This window comes from Heterodontus francisci, chromosome 25 (genome assembly GCF_036365525.1).
Source record: "Heterodontus francisci isolate sHetFra1 chromosome 25, sHetFra1.hap1, whole genome shotgun sequence".
NCBI classification, from domain to species: Eukaryota; Metazoa; Chordata; class Chondrichthyes; order Heterodontiformes; family Heterodontidae; genus Heterodontus; species Heterodontus francisci.
Window position 1 is genome coordinate 26,187,209 of NC_090395.1, and position 23,738 is coordinate 26,210,946.

The 23,738-nt window shown below is 45.4% G+C and overlaps 1 protein-coding gene across 1 annotated transcript in view; it reads left to right on the forward strand.

The window, feature by feature from the left end:
• Positions 1 to 23,738, forward strand: part of LOC137383793 (AT-rich interactive domain-containing protein 2-like) — a 312,689-nt gene that overhangs the window by 221,818 nt on the left and 67,133 nt on the right. The window contains exon 12 of the mRNA XM_068057005.1: positions 16,564 to 16,633. Coding sequence (XP_067913106.1) covers positions 16,564 to 16,633 — 70 coding nt within the window. The remainder of the gene's footprint in view (positions 1 to 16,563; positions 16,634 to 23,738) is intronic.

Sequence of the window (23,738 nt, forward strand, 5' to 3'; positions counted from 1 at the left end):
TATCTGGAGTCATTCTTGTTCATCTAATGCCACTTTTTGGAGATCAGCACCCAGAGGAGGATGTAATGTTCTAAGCTCAAGATTATCATAGTTTCCATCGAGCAATTGATTCAGCCTTTTACTATGGTTGGGGATTAGGCTATTCAAAACCTTTTTTATCAGTTTTTTTCCCCTTAGATTTACAGTTTTGCTGCCAAATCTTCAAAGTTTGGTGAAAAATCTGATTACAGATTTTTAATACTTGGAGTAATATTCTACATTTTCATAACACTGCAGTGGTTGTAATTGAAATTATAATATTCAATTAATTAACTAAATCAAGTTTGATATAATTGTCATCCTTTAGTAGTGAATGCTGTTTCTTTTGAGTCCTATAATGTGACTGACAATGTGGTACCATGCTTTCACATTTACTGTTCAATATTGATGACACAGACTCTGTTTTGTGTTGTACCCAACATGCTCGTGCATATAACCATTTTATGGGATGAAATATGTCCTGCATTTGTGAATGCACAAGAGTTTGAATTCTGTAATGTGTCGAGGGCTAATTTTTCACCCAGTTATACAGGAGAATAGCCTTACATTTTATATTTGTATAGTTTCTCAATTTGAGTAACATGAGCATTTTATTAAAAACAGAAATTTCTGGAAATACTTAGTAGATCTGGCGGCATCTGTGGAGAGAGAAACAGAGTTGACATTTCAAGTCGATGACCGTTCGTCAGACTGGGAAAAATTAGCCATGTAATTGATATTAAACAAGTACAGAGGCCGCGAAAGGTGGTGCGAGTGGAAAGAACATAGATGATCTGTTATAGGGTGGAAAGCTATAAAGTGCCTAATTGAAAGATGAGGTGCTGTTCCTTGAATTTACTTTGAACTCATTGGAACAGTGTAGGAGGCTGGTGATAGAGTGGGAGTGTGGTGGAGAATTAAAATGAAAGAGGACTGGAAGCTTGGAAGTCACACTTGCTGACTGAATGCAGGTGTTCTGCAAAGTGGTACCCAGTCTGTGTTGGTTTCTCCAGTGTAGAGAAGACTGCATCATGAGCAGTGAATATAATATACTAAATTCACAGAATCACAGAATTGTTACAGCGCAGGAAGAGGCCATTTGGCCCATCGTGTCTGCACTGGCTCTTCAAACGAGCAATTCATTAAGTGCTATTCCCCTCTTTCTCCCCATAACCCTGCACATTCTTCTTTTCATTATAACAGTCTCATTCCCTTTTGATTGCTTCAATTCAGCCTGCCTCCACCGCACATGCAGTGCATTCCAGACCTTAATCACTCGCTGCATGAATAAGTTTTTCCTCATGTTGCTTTTGCTTCTCTTACTCATTACTTTAAATTTGTGCCCTCTCGATCTTGATTCTTTCACGAGTGGGAACAGTTTCTGCCTCTCCGCTCTGTCCAGACTCCATGATTTTGAATAACTCTATCAAATCACCTCTTAGCCTTCTCTTTAAGGAAAACAGTCCCAATTTCTCCAATCTATCTTCATAACTGGAGTTCTTCACCCCTGGAACCATTCTCGTGAATCTTTTCTCCACTCTCTCCAATGCCCTCACATCTTTCCTAAAGTGTGGCGCCCAGAACTGGACGTAATACTCCAGCTGAGGCTGAACTAGTGTTTTATATAAGTTCAACATAACTTCCTTGCTCTTGCACTCTGTGCCCCTATTAATAAAGCCCAGGATACTGTATGCTTTATTAACTGCTCTCTCAACTTGTCCTGCCACCTTCAATGACTTATACACATATACAGGTCCCTCTGCTCCTGCACCCGCTTTAGAATTGTACCCTTTATTTAAATTGTGTCTCCATGTTCTTCCTACCAAAATGAATCACTTCACATTTCTCTGCATTGAACTTCATCTACCACCTATCCGCCCATTTTACAAACTTGTCTGTGTCCTTTTGTAGTTCTACACCATCCTCCTCACAGTTCACAATGCTTCCAAGTTTCGTATCATCTGCAAACTTTGAAATTTTGCCCTGCATACCAAGGTCTAGGTCATTAATATATATCAGGAAAAGCACTGACCCTTGGGGAACTCCACTACAAACCTTCCTCCAGCAAACTGCTGTTTGCTTCCTGTCACTCGACCAATTCCGTATCCATGTTGCTACCGTCCCTTTTACTCCATGCGCTATAACTTTGCTCACAAGTCTGTTGTGTGGCACTGTATCAAATTCCTTCTGTAAGTCCAGGTACACCACATCAACGGCATTGCTCTCATCAACCCTCTGTTACCTCCTCAAAAATCTCCATTAGTCAAACATGATTTTTGATTTGAATTTTGAATTGGAAGAAGTGCAAGTACATCACTGTTTCTCCTGGATGGAGTGTTTGGGGCCCTGGATAGTGGAAAGGGAAGAGGTAAAAGAGAAGGTGTTACATCTCCAGTGCTTGCATGGGAAGGTGCTGTATGGAAGGGGAGAGGGTGTTCAGGTTGATTGAGGATAGGACTAGGGTGTTGTCAAGGGAACAATCCCTTTGGAATGCTGAATGGGGAGGAAAAGATGTGTTTAATGGTGGCATCATGCCGGAGGTGGTGGAAATGCCAGAGGATGATCTGTCCAATCTGGAAGGTGAGGACAAGGGGAACCCTACCACGGGTCTGGGAGGGACGGAAAAACATGAAAACAGAAGTGCGAGAAATGATGCAGACATGGTGGAGGGCCCTGTCAACTGCAGTGGAAAGGAATCCTTGGTTGAGAGAAAAAGGAAGTCATATCAGAAGCACTGGTATGGAAGGTGGCATCGGAACAGACAGACAGAAGGAGAAACTGGGAGAATGGAATAGAGCCCTTGCAGGAACCGGGATCTGAAGAAGTGTGGTCAAGTTAACTGTGAGCATTAGTGGGTTTATAGTGGATATTGGTTGATAGCCTGTCCCCAGAAATGGAGACAGAGAAGTCGAGGCAGCAAAGCAAAGAATCGGAGATGGACCATCTGAAGACGAGGGAAGGGTAGAAATTGGAAGCGAAGATGATGAAATTTTCCAGTTCGGATCGAGAGCAGAAACGGCACCGATACAGTCATTAATGTACTGGAAAAAGAGGTGAGGTAGGGAGCCCATGAAAAGGCAGACATAGCTAGGACTCGTACAGGTTCCGATAGCAACACCTTTTATTTGGAGGAAGTGAATGAAGTCAAAGGGGAAGTTGTCCAATGTGAGAACAAGTTCAGTCAGGCAGAGGAAGGTGGTGGAGGATGAATACTGGTTGGGCCTCTGTTCAAGGAAAAAGAAAAATGTCCTCGGGTCATTCTGGTGGAGGAAGGCAATGTAGAGGGATTCAACGTTCATGGTGAAAAGGAAATGATTTAACGCCAACAAACTAAAATCAGTTAAAATAGCGGAGGATGTGAGAAGAGTTGTGGTTGTAGATGGGAATAGACTGGACAAGGGGAGAAAAGATGGAGTTGAGACGGAAAGAAATCAGTGCCATGGGGCATGAACAAGCTGAAACGATGGTAGGGCAGTTCTGTTTGAGGATCTTGGGAGGGAGGTAAATGTGCACTTTGTGGGGTTAGGGATATTATGAGATTGGAGGCTGTGGCGGAAGGGTCTCTAGAGGAGATGAGGTCAGTGACGGTCTTGAAACAATGGCTTGATGTTTGGTGGTGGGTTCAAGGTCCAGTGGGAGGTAAGAGGTGTCGGAGTTGGCGTTCAAGTACTGCAAGGTCAAGGTCAGTTTGCCAGATAACAACAGCGCCACCTTTGTCAGCAGGTTTAATGACAATGTTAGGGTTGGACTTGAGAGAACATTCTGCAACTTCAGAAGGAGGGAGGTTAGTGTGTGTGAGAGGAGTAGAGAAATTGAGACGGCAATGTCGCACTGGCATTTCTCAAAGAAAAAAATCTAGAGAAAGTAAGAGGCCAGAGGGAGCGGTCCAGGAGGAACGAGAATTCTGAAAAAGGAAGAAAGGTACCGCTGTGTGGAGAAAAGACTCCTGGCCAAAGAGGTGGGTGCGGAGGCAAAGGTGACAGAAGAAGAGATGAGTGCCATGCCGAGCTCGAAATTCATTTAAGTGGAGGCGTAAAGGGGTGAAGTTGAGGCTTTTGCTGAGGATTAATCATTCAGGGCCAGAAAGGGGAATGTCAGAGGGGAGTGTGAAAACACGGCAGTGAGGTTGGAATAAGTGATGGGGTCAAAGAAAATAACCACAGTAAGAAGAGGACCACTTCATTTCTTTTGGTAGTGATATTCGATTTCAGGAGAGTGCCTGCCTTCACTACGAGCGAGCTACTAAATTATGAATTTTGTGTTGCTGAACATATTTTATGTAAGGATGGTGTGCAAATTTTAGAATTGTTCTTTACTACCAGGAAGACGAGTCATTAAATGCAATCTTATTTTATTAAATCCTTGCAACTTTTCAAAGATTTTACAGATATCGCCCAAATTGACAACTTGTGAGCCAAATAACAGTTTTGAAATCCGTTTGAAATCTGAAAAAACATTACTGATGATAAGTGCAAGCAAGTGTGGCCAGAGTTTTTGGGATTTTATGCTAGATACTTTCTCAGGTTCAGCATCATTGGCCACATCCGTAAGCAGATCTCTCATCCCCTATGATGTGGATTGCACCTTGTTCTGCCGAATTATCTAATGATAAGCAAACCCTGAAATTATAACACTGAACTGTTGCTCTGTGCACTGAATATTAAAACTTAGCATGTATCACCATGTGAATTCCCCTCTAGTTATAGGCGGCAGACTGAATAAATTCTACAACTATGGGTAATGCTGCAAGAGTGATTTTTGATGCTAAATGTCACATAACATTAGGTGCTAAACAAGAGCCGCCAAATCGTATGTTGACAGCAATACCAAAAAAAATTCATCTTGGTCTGCATGTCATCATAGCACAGCCTAATTCTCTGAGACTCCACTAAATTGTACAGCAGCCATTTTGGTGTCGTGAGTAAATAGTTTAGAGGAAAATGATTTATTAAAAATGATTTGGCTCTTTTTAAGTTCTCAGTTTTTTCAACCCTACCCTGGTTGCTGAATGTTCATTGTACCAAGGCTGCCTCCACAGCAGATTCACTGCCTATCATTGCCAGCCATGAGTCTACCCATGCATGTGCACCATGACCTTCAGACTGACTGCCCTCCCAGCTCGTGGCACATGTACCACCAGACTCTGATCAGTGAAAATGCCCCCTTGTGAGACCTTTGAGTAGATGGACTTCTTTTGCCAAGGAGTCATCCCTTACCACAGATCAATTTTTTCGTTTTCATTTCCTCCACCCACTTATGACCACCCTTTCAATTCCTAACAGTTTCCACCTTGGCTCCTAACTGATCAAAGTTTTTCAACTGATAAAGATGTGCTGCATGAGTTTTGTAGGATACTGGAATCTGACCCAGGACTATTCTCTAGGAATACCATAGTTCTATCTGTGAATATGAAAGTCTGAACAGCAGTCAGCTTTAATGTTTCAGGATCATATTAGTTCAGTGCCGGTGATCTATGAGATCAGTCTGCCATGCAGAGATGCATAAAGCAGCATTTGTGCTAGGGAGGTCGTATCATTTTCAGTGAATGCAGTCTGGTAATATGAGGGGGCTTTGGGCTTCCACATAGATGCAGGCTTCCCAGGATTGCATTCCAACTGCCGTCAGAGAACCAGGAGATGACACTGTTGCATACATTAACAGAAGGGGATTCCATTCTCTGCACACAACTGGGTTATGGGCAGTGTACTCAATATACAACATTTACATTGAAGGGTAAATGATTTCTTGCTGACTTGCACACATTGGGCCATTTCTAAGGCCATAGCAGGAAACTCTACTCTGACAACACGCCTGCCTTAGTCTCTTCATTTGGCTACTGTCTTAATCTGTTTAGTCTCTTCATTTGGCATCAGTAAAAGCAAATGAAGTTGTCACTATTTTAAAGTGCTTTTGCTTTCTAGTGATGGCCCAATTGCAGTGCAGGCTAAATATTGTACCTACCTTTTGATCTATCAATATGTGCCAGTCAGTCTCTGTGACATTGCATATGAGGGAAGGCCAGTTGCAGTCTTCGGCTCAAGCAGAGTGGGAAGGTGGGAAATAACTGCATCAGAGCTGATGGATTTTGAGAAACTTTGATGTGATGGGAGAGAGGAGGAGCTACAGTAATTTTAAACAGGAAGACTGCATTTTTCCAGCAACTCCACACTCTGGGAGGAGACACATTTCCTGGAATGACCATTGGCACCATCGGGGGAGGACATAACAGCCAGGTTGGATGAATCAGGTGCAGGGAATGCAGTTAGCATCAGCTACCCAAAATGGAACTGCAAAATATCAGCTGTAGCTACGTAGGGAGTGGGGGCAGAATGCATGCAATTGTAGTGCTACTAGAACCACAGCGGAGTGGCGATCCTGTTTTTATAATGTATATTTGTCAAAATCGGAACCACAGAGCCAGCAGTACAATATAAAAGAGGAACGGGAGCATAGTGGTAATGTTACTGGACTAGTAATCCAGAAGCCCAGACTGATGCTGAGGAGACACAAGTTCAAATCCCACCATTGGCAGCTGGGATTTAAATTTGATTAATGAATAAAGCTGGAATAAAAAGCTAATCTCATTAATTGGCATGCCCAGTACAGGCATGTCCTATTCATAACTTTAAACATGGACTATATTCAGCAAAGCATCTTCTGGAACTGAATTTTCCTTTTGTTTTAAATGAACTGCAGTGGAGATTAAAAGTAGACAAAGGCAGCAAAGATGGCCACCGAAGGTCAGCTGACCTTTGGCCTGTGTATGCAAGAACTGATTCTGTCTGAAAGGACAAAAGAATACCTTCCAGACTAAGAGGGGTCATCAATTCCCATCCTGAAACCAACAGGAGACATTCCTGATTTGGGTTTATCCTGAAATAAAGAAGGTGATTGTCTTAACCCTCCTCAGGATGAATGTCTTACAACAATAAACCAGGATGGAGGCTTAATCAATCCAGACCCCCACCATATTTGGAAAAGGAACAATGAGAAGTCACATGGTAGGGCAGCCATGTTGGTCTCCTTTTAAAAAAATCTTTAAAATACAGGAAAAAGCAGCAAGCAGACCAGGCAGTACCATCATGCCTTAAAAGAACTGGAGGCTGCAACGTCTTAAGGTCTCCGAACTTGTTCCTTTTCAAATCCACTAGTACAGAAAACCAACGTCCTAGTAATGAGGCTACAAGTGACTAACGTCATGACCTGCTGAAAATCCGCCACTTCAATAGAATCCTGTAACAACTTCGACATATGACCCCGGCTATCGAATCCACCTAACTACGCTTCAGGACTGAAAATACCTTCTTCACCGGGCCCACACACATGCCTTTTCCCCAAGATGAGCCAAATCACATGACTTACAAACTATTCGTTTGTTTGTAATTTGTAAAAGTGCACTATCTTTTTAAAGGCTTTCTTTCCCGAGTGTGCGTGAGAGTGGTGAGTGAGTGGCGTCGCATTAGACTTTCGGGGGTGAACATGTGAATAAAAATAATCCCCTTTATTTAAACCCACGAAAAACGTGCTGCTGGTTATTCAAATTGGCCATACACTTGGGTTAAGAAACATGCACGTCTTCCTTGTCAAAAACACCCTGATTACGGACAGTAAAGGGAAAAGAGCTGGGGTTTTAGTTCTCTCTCAATTCTGTCCATAACAAAATTGGGAGCTGCATCCGGGATCTGAACGAATTTGACTATAATTAGTTGAATCTGGCATTAAAAGAATAAATTGGAAGCAAAAGGGAAAAGTTCAATAGCTGAAACTGTTTCTTTAAAAAAAAATGAGGATTACAGCAGGCTTCGCATATATTAACAATAGAAAATAGAATGGCTGACTTTAATGTGAAATCATTCGTAGACCAGGAGGATTTAACTTGGCATGAGTTAGCCAACTTAAACATTGAACAGCTCACTGCAGTAGCTGACCAGGTGGAATTTAGTGTGAGGAAAGGGCAGAAAGACCCAAGATACTGGTTGAGAATTTTTCCTCATCCCAGAACTAGGGAACTTGAAGCAGACCTGGTTACCTTAACCAAAATTCACCTGGAAGAGCAGAGGCTAGAGTTAGAATTTCAGGTGAGAAAGGAGGAGAGAGAGGGAGAGCTTTCCAGAGGGAATAGTTTGAGAAGGAATTACAAGAACAAAAAGACAGTGAAATGAGACAGATTGAATCGGCTAGGGAAAAATTATCTTTATGCAGTGGAGAAGCTGCTGGTAATTCAAATGACCCTAGTCCAGAGACAAGCTTTGATTTCTTAAAGTATTCCCAGTTAGTATCCAAATTTGAAGATGATATTGAAGCCTCCTTCCTATCCTTTGAGAAGCTTGCTGATCAGTGAAAGTGGCCTGAAGGAATTTGGGCTCTCCTGCTGCAAGGCCAATTCACAAGAAAAGCCAGCGAGGTTCATTGCCAGTTGTTGGCCGAGAGCTCCTCAAGCTATGAACAAATGAAAAATTCCATCCTGAGTGCTTATGAGTTAGTACCAGAAGCATACTGCCAGAAGTTTAGGAACTTTTGCAGAAAGCCCATTCAAACCATCCTCAAATTTGAGAGAATTAATTGATCAACTCTCCTTCCACTAGTGGGTGCGAGCACTCAAAATTGACTGCATGTACAAGGGATTAAGAGAAGTAATCATGTTGGAGGAATTCAAAAATTGCCTCACGTGCAGCCTTAAAACTCATGTAGAGGAACAAAGAGTTTCAAATGCCAAGGAAGCAACCATCATTCCAGATGTCTATGAATTAACACACTGACCTCTAACTCAAAATAACCTTGGGTCTATTAGCTCTTTCAGTCTAGGGAGAGATAGGATGGATGTAGATGAAGCAGAAATGGGCTTGAGCAAAAAGGAAAGTAGGGAAGGAAGAACAGGTCGGTCTCCAACTTTTAAAAGAAGGAACCAAGATGGTAAACCAGTAGGGGAGTGCCCAGTGTGTTTTCAGTGTGGAAAATATGGGCAGACCAGGAGAGATTGTTGGTACTCAAAAAAAAACAGGAGGCGCTGCAGTCAAGCCAGTGTCCAGAGCAATGAAAGTGGTGAAACTGTGTGCTAATGTGGCACCAGATCAAAGCACCTGCAAAACATTTTGCACGAAGGAAAAATGACTCCTTTTGTATCCCAGGCACCAAGCAAAGAGATAACCATCCTCAGGGGTACCAGTTGTCTTCAAACATCACTTGTAGAAAAAATCAATGAGATGCCTCCTGAAAGCAGAACAGGTACTACGGTATTAATGAAAGGGCTTACTGGCAAATGCTTAAAGGTTCCGTTAGTTAAAGCTTACCTGCAGAGTAAGTTGTTCAGTGTACTGATGGTCGGGGTCATTCTGAGCTTACCACTGCAGGGGGTCAACTTATTGCTGGGTAATGACTTGGCAGGAAACACGGTATTGGTTCCAGAGGGTCAGAGCAGTCCGTGGAGACGGGGAAACTGAGGGAAACAAGAAAAATTCTGCACGCATGCAGAGGGCTGAGGAAGTTCCAAAAATCCCACAAGAGGCCAAGATAGAGTCAGAGGAAAGTAAAGGAGCTGAGATAAAAGCAGCAGAGGTTGAAGGAAATGCACCAGAGAGATAGTTAGCAGAAACCTTTTTTACAGATTTAAATAGGGACAAGGAAAGTTCCCAAACAGGCAAGTCCAAAGTGAGGGAGATGCCTCACCTTGTTGAAGTGCCACAGGGGAGAGTAGTGAAAGCTGGACAGCCAGCTGCGAGCAGTAATGTCCCAGAGGACTTGGGGCAGATTGGGGAAAAAACCCTCCCCAAAGTAAAGGGAAGGTAAAATGCCCTAAAGTAAACAGCGCTTGTGAGAGCTACAAGAAACCTAAAAGTGAGGTCATTGTGGATCTGCCCACTGAAGAATCAAACTATCAGGATCCAAATCTAAAGCTAATCAAACCCAACAATTTAGATTCAGAACTCAGCATGAACAAGGGGCAGGAGGAAATCACAGATGCCTCATGGACAAAGAAATCAAATTTTCACCCACTGTCCCCCTAGAGATAGGAACAGGAGTAGGCCGTTCAGCCCCTCGAGCCTGTCCTGCCATTCAATGAGGTCATGGTTAATCCATGGCCCATATCCCTTAATATCTTTGCTTAACAAAAATCTATCTGTCTCAGATTTAAAATTGACAACTGTTCTTGCTTCAACTGCTGTTTGTGGGAGAGAGTTCCAAACCTCTACCACCCTTTGCAACCCCCATGTTCCTGTCGTGGATGTACTCCCCTTTCTTGCCAGGTGCGTCAAGGTGGCCGGCAGCAGCACTGATGTCAAAGACCCTTTTGGGATTTGGACCAGCAAGCAGCTGGTCAAGGTGACCTTGAAGGTGGATGCCAACGGAGCCATCATTCACCCTCCCTCCAGCTTCGCTATCGGGAGAAGTCGAGGCTTCTTGGTCGATGCAGGGCAGCCCAGAGTTTGTCGCACCTGTGGCAAATCTGGTCACATGGCAGCTAACTGCAGCACAGTCGTCTGGAAGAAGGAAGGCCATCAGACCAAGGACTGTAAGCAGAGTAAGTGCTGCAATCTGTGCGGTGAGGCAGGCCACCTCTACAAAACCTGCCCCAAATGCTGCCTCAGTTATGCTCAGGCGGCAAAGTCCAAGGAAAGGCTGGGAGAAGGAACGACGAATGCGTCTGGTGCTGGGAAGGAGACAAGCAACCCTCTGCGCAGCGAGGCCAGTCTACCCGAGATGGAGAAGAAAGGGGAGGCAGCTGAAACCAGCGACCCGACACCCACCCTGTGCTCGGAAACCCCTCCTCCACAGACAGAATCAGTGGAGGAGGAGGCAGTAGATGGACAAACAGGCCAGTGGCAAGTGGTATAAAGGAAAACCACAAAGAAAAAAACCTCCAAAAATGGAATAGGCCACCACCCAAACCAGTGGCAAGAGGAGGCTACAGTCTGAGAGACTACAGCTGCTCCTCCTCACTGGACGAGTAAGTGCCGGAACGATGGCACCCGCAAAAGAAGCGGCAGAACTCAAAGGAGCTGGAAGATAAAGCCCCCGGGCACTGGAAGCTGTGATGGGCTCAGCGTGCCCCAAACCTGAAGCGCTGAACCTAGCGACATGCCCAGCGCATCCCAGCTCTGGGACACCGAGAGCAACAACACGTCTGGCGCACTCCAGCTCCGGGAAGCCGGGAGCAGTGATGCTTTCAAGGCGGAACAGAGGGGAAAGATATCAACAGCAAAGGACAGCCCCATCCTTGCTGCCTACAAGAACCCCCCCCCCCCCCCCTCGATGTCACCCCAGCGGAACAAACCCTGCATGAGAAACCAGGAGGGGTTTCTGAGCCCAACGAACGTGAAACAGCTTGTGTACACTATGGGTGTGCAGGAACATACTGAAGGACTGGGACCAGCAAGGACAAATGGTGTGGGAAGCAACAACTAACTTAAAAATGGGTATAAAGATTGCTTCAATTAACCTGCGTAGCATTAAATCCACTTTCTTTCTTTGGCCTCCTTATCTCGAGAGACAATGGATACGCGCCTGGAGGTGGTCAGTGGTTTGTGAAGCAGCGCCTGGAGTGGCTATAAAGGCCAATTCTAGAGTGACAGGCTTTTCCACAGGTGCTGCAGAGAAATTTGTTTGTCGGGGCTGTTGCACAGTTGGCTCTCCCCTTGCGCCTCTGTCTTTTTTCCTGCCAACTACTAAGTCTCTTCGACTCGCCACATTTTAGCCCCGTCTTTATGGCTACCCGCCAGCTCTGGCGAATGCTGGCAACTGACTCCCACGACTTGTGATCAGTGTCACAGGATTTCATGTCGCATTTGCAGACATCTTTAAAGCGGAGACATGGACGGCCGGTGGGTCTGATACCAGTGGCGAGCTCGCTGTGCAATGTGTCTTTGGGGATCCTGCCATCTTCCATGCGGCTCACATGGCCAAGCCATCTCAAGCGCCACTGACTGAGTAGTGTGTACAAGCTGGGGGTGTTGGCCGCCTCGAGGACTTCTGTGTTGGAAATACGGTCCTGCCACCTGATGCCAAGTATTTTCCGGAGGCAGCGAAGGTGGAATGAATTGAGACGTCGCTCTTGGCTGACATACGTTGTCCAGGCCTCGCTGCCATAGAGCAAGGTACTGAGGACACAGGCCTGATACACTCAGACTTTTGTGTTCCGTGTCACTGCGCCATTTTCCCACACTCTCTTGGCCAGTCTGGACATAGCAGTGGAAGCCTTTCCCACGCACTTGTTGATTTCTGCATCTAGAGACAGGTTACTGGTGATAGTTGAGCCTAGGTAGGTGAACTCTTGAACCACTTCCAGAGCGTGGTCGCCAATATTGATGGATGGAGCATTTCTGATGTCCTGCCCCATGATGTTCGGTTTAAATCCACTATGCGATGAGTTTCAACCTTGGACTACCTCGCCAAGGTCAAAGCCGACCTACTGTTTCTGCAGGAGTGTGGAATACCACACCTCAGCACCTACAGGCAATGGTTGCGATGGTGGTCCCACGGGCCATCGATCTGGTCAGGGGGTAATGATTCACATTCCTCCAGCCTGGGTATTCTGCTGTGGGGAGGTAACTTTTCACCATCTCTGAGCTTAAGGAGGTGGTGGGTGGTCGCCTCCACGCAGCAGATGTGATGTGCATCAATGCTCCGCTCCGGTTGATCAATGTGTACGGCCCGGTTCAATGCAGCGAGCAGCTGACCATCTTTCAGCAGCTCCCACTGCTGCTGGCGACGTCCAGGCCGGTAATTCTAGGTGGTGACTTCAACTGCATCATCGAATCAGCTGGACGATCCGGCAGTGATGACAGCAAACTGGACGCCAAGTCCACCCCCTCTAATGGAAATAGTAAAAGATGCCAAGCTGCACAACGTCTTCAGCAAACCTGCAGACGGAGCGCAGCATAGATACACCTGGTCAAGATCGGACGGGTCTGCCCGTTCCAGGATTGACTTCCTGTTTGTGTCCCGCGCTGTCACGGTCAGATCCACCGACGTCAAGCCAGTGTTCTCCGACCATTGCCTCTTACTGGCCAACTATCACTTACAGGATAACCAGCAGGTTGGCAGGGGGACGTGGAAGCTCAATGCTACATTGCTAACCCCAGAGAACGTTGAGGAACTCAAAAGGGATTACAATGGTTGGAGAACCGTGAAACCCCTCTTTGAGTCTCCTGTTCACTGGTGGGAAGCGATCAAGGAGAAATCAAGAGGTTCTTTATCTTCACAGGTGTTCAGAGGGCGAGACAGAGGGAAATGTCCTGACTCCAGAAAAGAATGCAAAATCTGCTCCGGCTGCAGTCGATGGGGGTCGAGGTCAAACAGGACCTCCATGAGTTGAAGAGCCAGCAGGCCTTGCTCTTTGCCACGGAGGCCTCCAAGATCATCTTCTGGTCCAGACTCTGCTCCATTGAGCAGGATGAGATGTGCTCACGTTACTTCTTCCAAAAGGTACACAGAGAGAGCTCTGTGATCTTCCTGAAGGAAGAGGATGGCTCGGTAACGTCTTCGCAGTCCGACATACTAAGGATCAGCAAATCCTCTTATGATGGGCTGTATGCCGTGAAGCCCACAGACAGCAGAGCCTCCCAGTCCTTCCTGTCATCCATCACAGAGGTCTTGGAGGACAGCATGAGGGAGAGACTGGACAAGCTGCTAACTCTGGACGAGCTGACAAAGGCCGTCAAGTCCTTCGAGACAAGTAAAACTCCCGGAAGCGATGGCTTTCCGGTTGAGTTGTATTTGGCTCTGTGGGACTGGGTCGGCCCAGACCTGCTGGAAGTATACAAGAGTCTGCCTCTGGCCAGCAGCATGTCAGAATCCATGAAGAAAGGCATCATCACCCTCATCTACAAGCGGAAGGGGGAGAGGGCAGAAATCATAAATTGGAGGCCCATTTCACTGCTTATTGGTGACGACAAGATTCTGTCCAAAGTCATCGCCAGTCGAGTCAAGTCTGCTCTGGAGTTGGTGATTCACCCTGACCAGACCTGCACTGTAACCAGCAGGAAGATCTCTGATAGTCTCGTGCTACGCAGGGATATGATCGCCTATGTACAGGACATGAGGGTGGACACCTGCCTCATCAGCCTGGACCAGGAGAAGGCTTTGACAGGATATCGCACATCTACATGATGGACGTGCTTTCCAAAATGGGGTTTGGGGAGGGAATATGCAATTTGATCAAACTCCTCTACACAAACATCAGTAGCGCAGTCTCAATCAATGGATGGGAATCAGAAAGTTTCCCTATCCAATCTGGAGTCAGACAGGGCTGTCCCCTCTCCCCTGTCTTCTTTGCGGTATTGAACCTTTTGCTGAGTCTATTAGGAAGGATGCGAGCATAAGAGGGGTGACAATCCCAGGCATTGGAGGCACTCAGGTTAAAACCTCCCTCTACATGGACAACGTCGCCGTCTTCTACTCGGACCCACTGTCCGTTCGCAGACTGATGAGCATCTGTGACCAGTTCGTACTGGCCTCGGGAGCCAAAGTTAACCAAGGCAAGAGCGAGGCCGTGTTCTTTGGGAACTGGGCTGACCGATCCTTTGTCCCCTTCACCGTCAGGTCAGACTACCCTGAAGGTGCTGGGGATATGGTTCAGAAGGGCCGGGGCGTGCATCAAAACCTGGAGGGAGCGAGTAGCCAGGGTACAACGTTAGCTGAGTATGTGGGAGCAGCGATCTCTCTCCATTGTGCGTAACAACCTGGTCATCAGGTGCGAGATGTTGACGGTGCTGTACGTGGCAAAGGTCTGGCCCATAACCCACTCCTGCGCCGTGGCGGTCACCCAAGCCATTTTCCGCTTCATCTGGGGATCCAAAATGGACCGGGTCCGGAGGGTAACCATGTTCAAACTACTTGATAAGGGCGGGTAAAGTGTACCCAACGTCGCCCTCATCCTGATGACCACCTTCGTGTGCGGTTGCATCAAGCTGTGCGTAGATCCCCAGTACGCAAACACCAAGTGTCACGATGTGCTGAGGTTCTATTTGTGCCCGGTGCTGCGAAGGATGGGCCCGGTAACATTGCCGCGGAACGCTCCATCCAGTTGGACCATGCCGTACCACCTATCCTTCGTGAAAAAGTTTCTGCGGAAAAACACCTTTGACCACCAATCCATCAGGCAGTGGTCTGCACGGAATGTCCTCAAGGCCCTATGGGAAAAGGAGATGGTGGATCCTGTCAGATGGTTCCCCGCGCAGACTGCCAAAGTCATTTGGCCGAATGCCTCATCACCAGAACTTTCAAACAAGCACCAAGATGTAGCTTGGCTGGTGTTGAGAAGAGCCCTGCCCGCCAGATCCTTCCTGCGTGCCCGGAGTCTCACCCCCTCCGCACAATGCCCTTGAGGTGGCTGTGGTGGGGAAGAGACGGTTGCCCACCTCCTTCTGGAATGTGTCTTTGCAAAGCAGGTGTGGAAAGGGATGCAGTGGTTTTTGTCGAGGTTCATCCCAAGCAGCTCTGTAACACAGGAATCTGTGCTGTACGGGCTGTTCCCAGGGACGCACACCGAGATAAACATCAACGGCTGCTGGAGGATGATCAATTCGGTGAAAGACGCTCTTTGGTCTGCCCGAAACTTGCTGGTCTTCCAGCGCAGAGTTGTCCACGACCGAGTGTTGCAGACTGGCACATTCCAAGGTCCAGGACGAAGTGCTGAGGGACGTACTAAAGCTTGGGGCAGCTGCGGCAAAGGCTCAAAGGGGAAAGACCACTCACTCTGTAAGGTCCCCCCACCAAGGTGAACTGAGGGGCTGGATCCATGGAAAACCCCTTGGCCTGTATACAGAAAATATGGGTTTGCTGCAAAATGAAATGGAAGGGTTGTGAGGCAACTCACTCCTGTATTGAAGGAAACTGATCTCCTTTGCACTCTTTTTGTATTGTCAATTTGGTGCTGTTTTGAACTGTTTTGTAATGTATTTTTTACAGACTTTTATGAATAAAGTATATTTTGGGGGGGGGGAAAATGCAGCCTTCAAGGCGCAGGCTACTTCAGCCACAGCAGTACCATACCAGCAGAAAACCTATTTTAAACCAGTCCCTTTATGCCTTTTGGGAATTAGCTGGCAGCTTAAACATGCTCTTGTTGATACAACATTGTACATTGCACAATATAACACTATCAAATTGTTACAAAATAACATATCTTCCCAGTTACTTTGAGCAATAGAACAGAAGTTGCCCAGGTAAAGAAATAATTCCAGTCTTATCCATTCTTGCAATCAATGATTTTTTTTGTTAGACTGTTCAGGGAACTGATGTATACTGTACCCAAGTTAATGTCTTCCTTATACAAATATGCCAATTAATTGGTAATTACTTTATTGGATTTGTTTGCACCAGATGAATAACAATCTGCAAGAACATTTTTTTAACATTACTCTGGACTAGTGCAGGATTATGTTTTCTTTTTCACTTCCTGCCTAAAGCATGGAAAATTAGGAAATAATTTATTCAATTTAATAAGTTCACCCTCCTTCTGCTAGTCACTGGTGCCTTACTATTTCAGTTAAATTTGAAGCAAATTTGCCTGACAGTATATGTTTTTTTCTCATTTGATTTCCATAGCATTGAGGCCTGTTGGAGTCCCTTCTGCTAGTCTGTTGGAAGCAGACAGTGAGACATTTACATGCCAGTGGTAAGTGATCTTTTTGTGACTCAGTTCTAAATGTTTTTCAAAAATCCTTTCTGAAAGGGTAGTTGAGGCAGAAACCCTCAACTCATTCAAAAGGAGTCCGGATATGCACCTCAAGTACCGTAATTTGCAGGGCTACGGACCAAATGCTGGAAGGTGGGATTAGAATAAGTGGATAATTTTTCAGCCGGCACAGACACGATGGGCCAAGTGGCCTCTTTCTGTGCCTTAAACTTTCTATGATTCTATGTTTTCTCCGGTGAAAATGTGTTCTTTTCAGCACAATTTTCCTGTCACTTTTCACATGAAATTCATACTAAAGGCATGTGGTTTGCGTAGAATTATCAAAGTAATTCATTATATGAGAAGTGCTTTGCGATGAAATATGGTGATATATAAATGCAAGTCATTTAAAAATCAGTGTCTAGTTCACAGTCCTATGCTTTGGCTTTCTTGCTTTTGGAGGCATACCCTTGATACATGAAGATGCAAATGGTAGGTTCATTTATGCAGAATCACTAGGCAATATCAGTTCAGCCTTGGTGGCTCTGTGTTAGTATTCTTGCCTCTGCATCAGAAGGTCATGCATTCAAGTCCTACTGCAGAGACTTGAGCACATATAATTTAGGCCAACCCTTCAGTGCAGTGCTGAGGCAATACTACACTGTTGGAGGTGCTTTTTTTTGGATGAGATGTTAAACCGAGTCTGTCTGAGGTAGATGTTAAAGATCCTATTCGCTATTAAAAGAATATATATATCTCAACCAACACCACAAAAAAGATATCTCAATGCTGTTTGTGGGACTTTGCTGTGCACAAATTGACTGCTGTATTTTCTACATTACAACAGTGAGTACTCTTAAAGTATTTAGTTAACCTTGAAGCACTTTGAGACTTCTTGAGGTCATGAATGACTCTATTTGAGTATAAGGTCACCTTTCTTTCTAGGAAATACCCATTTTTCATATGCAGAGCAAAAGGTTTTGCTAAAAATCAACTCTGCTAATCTCCAAAATACAAAAATCAGGAGTTTTTTATGCCATGCTTAATGTTCCCTTAAAAACTTAGTTCTTGTGCATGTCCCATTTTATCAGTGCATGGTCCCTTTAAATTTTTTTGCGCAGGTGCACTATTTATCACGGAGCGAGGCCTGCATGGTACCTCCCAGGCTGCTGCATGGCTGTGCACCTGCACAACCTAGCAGGAACATTGGTGTCGTATGCTCTTCAATTTTTCATGTTCTAATAAAGCTATTGCCCCACCACAATAAAAGATTTTTCTTCTTTTATCTCGCCATTCTTTTCCTCCACTTTGACTCCTTGTTGCAGTATAGTTCCATGGCACCTCTATTACCTCAACTAACCAACACAGCAGAGCCTAATCCTCCACACCAGTAATTTTAGTAGGGCTGCAGACTAGCAATCTTGGAGAGGCTGCTTATTTGTATATCTTAGTTTATCTACCAGCTCTAAAGCTAAAGAAGCTTGGAAGGATGTGCTGATTGGAGTATGGTGAGAGGAGGCTCATGTGAAGCATAAACACCTATATAGCCCAGTTGGGCCATAAGGCATGTGTGTGCTGTAATTATCCATAATTCTATAAGTATAACACAAAAGAGGCTATTTGGCCTGTTGTTCTATGCCAGCTCATTGCTAGTCAAAACTAATCCCACTGTCCCGCACAATTTCTGTAGTCCTGGATTGCATTCTGCTTCAAATATTTATCCAATTATCCCCTAAAATAAAACGGTTTCCACATCAACCATTGCTTCTGACAAAGCATTCCATACTGCAGCAGCCCCTTGCTTCAGAAAAAAAGTGCTTTCTCTAACTGTGTCCCTCACTCACAATTTGAAATTAATGACTGCTCATCAATGACTCCTCAACCAAAGGAAATGATTTTTCCCTATTCACACTATCAAAATGCCTACCTAATTTAAAACCTCTATAAATCTAATTTTAACCATTTTTATTTAGGTCCCTTCTCATAACTCTTGTTTCCTATCTCATCCTGGTTAATCTGCAATACACAATCTTTGGCTTCTATGTGCTTTCTGTAATTGGGTTTCCAAAATTGCACATAATCATTGTATCATAAGGTTTAGATTAGTAATGGAGAAGAGCAAGGAACCATCTAAAGTAGAACTTCTAAATTGTAAGAGGGCCACCTTCAGTGGATGAGAAGGGATCTAGCCAGGATAAAATGGAACCAAAGTTTGACAGGATAAACTGTAACAGAACAGTGGGTGGTCTTGAAGGAAGAGATGTTTCAGATACAGGCGAGGTACATTCCAACAAGAGTGGAAGGCAGGGGAACCAAAGCCAGGGCTCCTTGGATGACTAAGGAGATGGAGGATATGATTAAACAAAAAAGAGGGCGTATGATGCATGTCAGGTGAATTCTTCAAACAGGAACTAGTTGAGAGGGGAAATGAAGAGGAAAATAAGACTGGCAAAGAGAGAACATGAGAACAGAATGGCAGTTAACATTAAACTCAAAAAACTTCTATGGCATGTAAATAGTAAGCAGGTAATAAAAGCGGGCCTATTAGAGATAAAGCGAAGGTGGTAGAGGTAATGGATGGGGTGAAAATTGATAGGCAGTCTATACTGGAACGGCTGTTATGCTTAGAGTGGATAAGTTGTCTGGCCCGGATGGCTTGCATCCCAGTTTGCTACAGAAAGTGGGGTTGGAGATAGCGGAAGTGCTTGCCGTAATCTTACAATCTTCCCTAGATATGGAAGAGGTGCCAGAGGATTGGAAAGTGGCAAATGTGACACCCTTGTTCAAGAAAGGGTGCAAGTGATGAAACTGGACAGACCACCTGGCATCGACCTAGGCACCAGAAATGACAACGGCAAACCCAGCGCTGTCGATCTTGCAAAGACCTCCTTATTAACATCTGAGGGCTTGAGCCAAAGTTGGGAGAGCTGTCCCGCAGATTAGTCAGCCAGCAGCCTGACATAGTCATACTCATGGAATTGTTCTTACAGACAATGTCCCAGCCACCACCATCACTATCCCCGGGTATGTCCTGTCCCACCGGCAGGACAGATCCAGCAGAGGTGGCAGCACAGTGATATAGTATCGGGAGGGAATTGCCCTGAGAGTCCTCAACATCGACTCCAGACCCCATGAAGTGTCATGGCATCAGTTCAAACATGGGCAAGGAAACCTTCTGTTGATTACCACCAACCGCCCAGCCTCAGCTGATGAATCAGTACTCCTCCATGTTGAACACCACGTAGAGGAAGCACTGAGGGTGGCAAGGGTGCAGAATGTACTCTGGGTGGAGGACTTTAATGTCCATCACCAAGAGTGGCTCGGTAGCACCACTACTGACTGAGCTGGCCGAGTTCTAATGGACAGAGCTGCTAGACTGGGCAAGAGATACAGGGGGAATGTGAGGAAAAATGTTTTTACACAGCGAGTGGTAATGACCTGGAACTCGCTGCCTATGAGGGTGGCGGAATCGGAGATGAACAATGATTTCGAAAGGAAATTGGATAGGCACTTGAGGGAAATGAACTTGCAGGGCTATGGGTTAGAGCGGGGGAATGGGACTACTGGATTGCTCTCCATAGAGAGCCGGCATTGACTCAATAGGCTAAATGGCCACCTTCTGTGCCATAATGACTCTGACTCTACTCTAATTGGAGCCTCACTGATGTGTTGTAGAAATTTATCATTTCTTTAATTTTGTACTTTATGGCCTTATTTGTAAAATCTCAAATGCTATTAGCCATTTAATGGTCATATCTACCTGCACTTGCACTTTCAGGTAATTGTGTTTGAAACCCTCCAGATCTCTGTTCATCCACACACTTCAGTGTCTTTTAATTAAGTGTACATTCCCACTCCTTCCTTATCCTCCCAAAGAATGTTACTTTTCACTCTTCTACATTGCATTGCATTTGCCAACTGTCCACCCATCTATTAACTGGCTTGTCTTATTGAATCATTGAACCTTACAGCACAGAAGGAGACCATTTGGCCTGTTTTGCCCATGATGGCTCTTTGAAAGAGCAAGTGTGCTTAGTCCCATTGTCTTTTTTTTTCAGTAACCACCTGATTTCCTCATCCTTGAATACCTGTTCAGCTCCCTTTTAAAATTATTTGGGGAATCGGGTTCCACCACCTTTTCAGGCAGAACATTCCAGCTCCCAACAATTCTGTGAAAAGATTTCTCCAAACCTCCCTCCAGATCTTTACATTGATTTTAAATATATGACCTCTAGTTATTGACTGACATGTCAGAGGGAAGTCTTTTTCTATGCACTCTATCAAAATCCCTCATCATCTTGAAAGCATCTATTAGGTTATCACCTAACTTATTCCATTTCAAGGAGATCAGTCTAAACTGCTCCAACCTCTTCTCACAACTGAAGTCCCTCATCTTGGTAACAGCTTGGGAAACCTACTCTGTACTCTTTCTAAGGCCTTTACATCTTTTCTGAAGTGTGGTGCCCAGAATTGTCCACAATACTCCAGCTGACACCTAATCAATGATTTATAAAGTTTTAGCATGATCATCTTTTATATTTTATGCCTCTATTTATAAACACAAGGAAGTCATATGCTTTTTTAACCACCTTATCAACTTAATGTCACCTTTAAGGATTTGTATATATGGACACCAAGCTGTCTCTGATCATATACACTTTTCAAAGTTATGTTTTTCCATACCAGTCCCCCCAAAGTGCATCACTTCACTGCTGAAGGCATTCCCATAGTGCTGTTGCAGACCAGGTTCCAGGATTTTGACCAAGCACAATGGAGTAACGGTAATATGTTTCCAAGTCAGGGTGGTGAGAAATTTTGGTTGGGGGGGGGGTTCGGGGGAACTTACAGGTGATCATGTTCTCTAGCGCCTGCTGCCCTTGTCCTTCTAGGTGGTAGAAATTGTGGGTTTGGGAGGTGCTGTCAAAGGAGAGCTGCTGCAGTGCATTCTGTAGATGGTACATACTGCAGTCACAGTGTGCCGATGGTGGAGGGAGTGAATGTTTAAGTGGTGGATGGGCTTCCAATAAGCGGGCTGCTTTGTCCTGGACACTGTTGAGCTTCTTGGGTGTTGTTAGGGCTATACTCATCCGGGTAAGTGGAGAGTATTCCAACACACTCCTGATTTGAGCCTTGTGAGTGGTGAAAATGCTTTGGGGACTCGGGAGGTGAGTTACTTACTGCAGAATACCCAACCTCTGGCCTTCTCTCTTTTTTTAAAAATTCATTCATGGGTTGTAGGCGTCGCTGGCCAGTCCAGCATTTATTGCCCATCCCTAATTGCCCTTGAGAAGGTGGTGGTGAGCTGCCTTCTTGAACCGCTGCAGTCCATGTGGGGTAGGTACACCCACAGTGCTGTTAGGAAGGGAGTTCCAGGATTTTGACCCAGTGACAGTGAAGGAACGGCGATATAGTTCCAAGTCAGGATGGTGTGTGACTTGGAGGGGAACTTGCAGGTGGTGGTGTTCCCATGTATTTGCTGCCCTTGTCCTTCTAGTTGGTAGAGGTCGTGGGTTTGGAAGGTGCTGTCTAAGGAGCCTTGGTGCATTGCTTAGTGCATCTTATAGATGGTACACACTGCTGCCACTGTGCGTCGGCGGTGGAGGGAGTGAATGTTTGTAGATGGGGTGCCAATCAAGCGGGCTTCAGTATCCTGGATGGTGTCGAGCTTCTTGAGTGTTGTTGGAGCTGCACCCATCCAGGCAAGTGGAGAGTATTCCATCACACTCCTGACTTGTGCCTTGTAGATGGTGGACAGGCTTTGGGGAGTCAGGAGGTGAGTTACCCGCCTCAGGATTCCTAGCCGCTGACCTGTTCTTGTAGCCACGGTATTTATATGGCTACTCCAGTTCAGTTTCTGGTCAATGGTAGCCCCTAGGATGTTGATAGTGGGGGATTCAGCAATGATAATGCTGTTGAATGTCATGGGGAGATGGTTAGATTCTCTCTTGTTGGAGATGGTCATTGCCTGGCACTTATGTGGCGCGAATGTTACTTGCCACTTATCAGCCCAAGCCTGGATATTGTCCAGGTCTTGCTGCATTTCTATACGGACTGCTTCAGTATCTGAGGAGTCATGAATGGTGCTGAACATTGTGAAATCATCAGCGAACATCCCCACTTCTGACCTTATGATTGAAGGAAGGTCATTGATGAAGCAGCTGAAGATGGTTGGGCCTAGGACACTACCCTGAGGAACTCTTGTGACCACAGTATTTATGTGGCTGGTGTAGTTACGTTTCTGGTCAGTGGTGACCCTAGGATGTGGATGATGGGGGAATTTGGCATGAAAATTCTGTTAAATGACAAAGGAAGGTGATCAGATTCTCACTTGCCTGGTGCTTGTGTGGCACGAATGTTACATGCCACTTAGCCCAAGCCTGAATGTTGTCCAGGTCTTGCTGTCTATTGGCATGGTCTGCTTCATTATTCTGAGGAGCTGCGAATGGAACTTAATACTGTACAATCATCAGGGAACATCTCCAGTTCTGGCCTATGTTGGTGGGAAGGACATTGATGAAGCAGCTGAAAATGGGTAGACCTAGGACACTGCCCTGAGGAACTCCTGCAGCAATCTCCTGGGGCTGAGATGATTGGCCTCCAGCAACTACAACCATCTCCCTTTGTGAGGTATGACTCTAGCCAGTGAAAAGTTTTACCCCGATTCCCATGGACTTCAATTTTGCTGCTGCACTCAGACAAATGCTGCCTAAAGTCAAGGGCAGTCACTCTTGCTTCACCTCTGGAATTCAGTTCTTTTGTCCACATTTGGACCAAGGCTGTAATGCAGTCTGGAGTTAAGTGGTCCTGGCAAAACACAACTGAGTATCTGTGAGCAGGTTATTGGTAAGTGCCGTTTGATAGCACTGTCAACGACACCTTCCGTCACTTTGTTGATAATTAAGAGTAAGCTGACGGCGTGGTAATTGCCAGATTGGATTTGTCCTGCTTTTTATGGATAGGGTGAACCTAGGCAGTTTTCCACTTTGTCAGGTAGATGCACAGTGTTGTATCTGTACTGGAACATCTCAGCTAGAGGTGTGACTAGTTCTGGAGCACCATTCTTCAACACGACAGCCGGGGCGTTGAAGGGACCCATAACCTCTGC